At 45.2% G+C, this 3,012-nt stretch overlaps 2 protein-coding genes across 2 annotated transcripts; one reads left to right on the forward strand and one right to left on the reverse strand.

Annotated features, from left to right (window-relative positions):
• Positions 1–1,439: 1,439 nt before the first annotated feature.
• LOC309564781 (histone H2A type 1-like) lies at positions 1,440–1,832 on the reverse strand (the record flags this gene model as incomplete). The annotated part of the gene is made up of 1 exon (XM_082269463.1): positions 1,440–1,832. One exon carries the CDS (start codon positions 1,830–1,832, stop codon positions 1,440–1,442), a length of 393 nt encoding a protein of 130 aa, XP_082125589.1.
• Positions 1,833–2,151: 319 nt separating this feature from the next.
• Positions 2,152–2,532, forward strand: LOC309564792 (histone H2B 1.1-like; the record flags this gene model as incomplete). The annotated part of the gene is made up of 1 exon (XM_082269473.1): positions 2,152–2,532. One exon carries the CDS (start codon positions 2,152–2,154, stop codon positions 2,530–2,532), a length of 381 nt encoding a protein of 126 aa, XP_082125599.1.
• Between the last annotated feature and the right edge of the window lie 480 nt (positions 2,533–3,012).

The following is a 3,012-nucleotide window of genomic DNA, read 5'->3' on the forward strand; positions in this document are numbered from 1 at the left end:
CTCCATCCTTTGATCTCCAGAAGATATTCAGCAGAATTAGAGATCATTGAATATTAAATAGCAAACAAACATCCCCCATCTGAAAAGGAACACAGATCTCAGATCCCCCTTCACACTCCTTGGAAGAAAAATACATTTTATTATGGGAAGAAAACGCCCAGTTGTTGTCTCATCTGATGATCTCAGGTCTCAGTGACGGATTTGGCGGTATAATAGGGCTGATTATTTGTAACGTTCTCAACATTTCAGGCGGGCAAATTTGAAAGTAGCAATTTGAAATCTGAGCCAATCAGAGCTGTGGGCGTTTCCTTAATCAGCCAGTAATTTCTTCTGACGCGACCAAAAGAAAAAGTGTTCTGAGATCTTTCTCTGTCCCCCCCCCCCCCCCCCCCCCAGAAAAAACTTGTTCAGTAGACTTTTCATTGATCTCTATAAGAAACATTCTCTAGCAGGGCGGAGTCTGTATTCTATGTGAAATCAAACCCTAAAATAATAATTTAACGATTTTTTTTGTTTTATTCTTAAACTACCGGGGATTGTTTCCCGGAAGAAGAGGATTCTATAGGAGGAATTTGAAAGATTAACCAATCACATCTGATTATATACATACAATCGATATTTTATATATATATATATATATATATATATATATATATATATATATATATTTTTTTTTTTTTTTTTTTTTAAACAAAAAAAAAAAATCTGATGGAGGCTCTGACTGATCTGTGTTGATGTTTCAGGTGGGGATGTTTGGTATATAATGAATAATTTCTGATCTGTAGAAGAAATGTAGTAAAAGTAAAGTATGGAGGACAATGAGGAGGAGTCTCTGTAAGAAGACATTGTTCTATAAATCTTTATAATAGGATAGAACTGGCAATGGCTGGAAGCACTGACACGTCTCATGATCGCCCATTGTGCTCCCCACCAAGGTGAAATCTTTAGATATCCAAATGTCCAATCAGATCTCCCAATGGATTTCCGCATATTTATAGTTAGGAAATGTTCTCAGTACAATTTCCCTGTATTAGAAGTGTGAATAAACAATCTGCGGTTTGGGGCATTTAAACCAATAATTGGCTGCTTGCCGTAGACACAATCGGGGATCTCTGTGCTCTCTATAGAGATGTGGGAGACTGAGAAAAGCTTTTGTGCTGCAGTATAAGGATGAGAGAGAAGGTAAAGGCGGACATCTAGATTTATGATCTGTGCTACTCAGAATACATAAGAATTTATTTAGACAAGAAAATCGCACTAAAACATATTTGGGTTTATCGTATTTGATACATCTTCACCTAACCCAAAATAGAAGAAATAAATAAAATCAGTTTTGCACACCATTGAAATGAGAGTAGAGCTCTGCTGTGATGTATGTGGGTGGCTCTTAGAAGAGCCTTTGTGTTTGGTGAGAGGGTGATAGGGGGAGTTGTTGGCGATTACTTGGCTTTGGCAGCCTTGTGGCTCTCGGTCTTCTTGGGCAGCAGCACGGCCTGGATGTTGGGCAGGACTCCTCCCTGGGCGATGGTGACGCCCCCGAGCAGCTTGTTGAGCTCCTCGTCGTTGCGGACGGCGAGCTGGAGGTGTCGGGGGATGATGCGGGTCTTCTTGTTGTCGCGGGCGGCGTTACCGGCCAGCTCGAGGATTTCAGCGGTAAGATACTCGAGGACAGCGGCGAGATAGACGGGAGCTCCGGCCCCGACCCGCTCGGCATAGTTGCCCTTCCTGAGCAGGCGGTGAACACGACCGACTGGGAACTGCAGACCAGCCCGGGATGATCGGGTCTTGGCCTTAGCCCGAACCTTTCCTCCTTGTTTACCGCGGCCAGACATTGTGAGATGAGAGAGTCGTCAGACGAAGTTACCAAATTCCTGGTCCCTTCCTTTTATTTATACAGTCACTGCTCTGACGTCACATTCTGTGATTGGTTACATTTGAAGCCACCCAATAGCGTTCTGACTTGTTTCTATACCAATCGGTAAACAAGGAAGGAAATCATTCCACCCCTCCCCATCACATGACTGAATCCTCCAATAGAAGAGTGAGGAGGAGGAGCAGTGATTTGCATAGGACGCCTATAAAAGCAGCACATGAGGGCGGATCCAGCTCACAGTCACTGCACACAGCGGAGAGAACACATTAACCCTTATCATGCCTGAACCAGCCAAGTCCGCCCCGGCGCCCAAGAAGGGTTCCAAGAAAGCCGTGACCAAGAGCCAAAAGAAGGACGGCAAGAAGCGGAGGAAGAGCAGGAAGGAGAGTTATGCCATCTACGTCTACAAGGTGCTCAAGCAGGTCCACCCCGACACCGGCATCTCCTCCAAGGCCATGAGCATCATGAACTCCTTCGTCAATGACATCTTCGAGCGCATCGCCGGCGAAGCTTCCCGCCTGGCTCATTACAACAAGCGCTCCACCATCACCTCCCGGGAGGTACAGACCGCTGTCCGCCTCCTCCTGCCCGGAGAGCTGGCCAAGCACGCCGTCTCCGAGGGCACCAAGGCCGTCACCAAGTACACCAGCGCCAAGTAATCTCCCCATCATCCCAACAACACACAAAGGCTCTTCTAAGAGCCACCCACAGACATCACAGCAGAGCTCTACTCCGATCTTCATGTGTTTTGTTATTTAGGAAGTTAATTAATTTTTAGAAAATAGAAAACTTTTCTCTTTAAATTATCTTTAGATAAGTACTGTAGATCGCCTAGACTGGGAGGGGAATGGATCGAACCTTCCTTCTATTCCCATCCTGATTCTAGATTTATTGCGGAGATCATCTCCACTTTCTGCCTCTATACATTCCCTATTCATCGCCTCGTACTGCACACATACCCGACTGTTCTACCACGAATCACCACGAGGCGGCAGAGCTGAATAAACATCTATATGCCGCACTCACACATTCTTACAATAAAACATCCTCCACAATCTCTCGCCTTACATTGTTACTTTATCTCAAATCACACGTTGGGAAGATCGCGGAGCTTTTATCCCACAACACAATGGGGGAGA

Source organism: Pelophylax lessonae, assembly GCF_965119305.1.
Source record: "Pelophylax lessonae genome assembly, chromosome: 9".
Classification (NCBI taxonomy): Eukaryota; Metazoa; Chordata; class Amphibia; order Anura; family Ranidae; genus Pelophylax; species Pelophylax lessonae.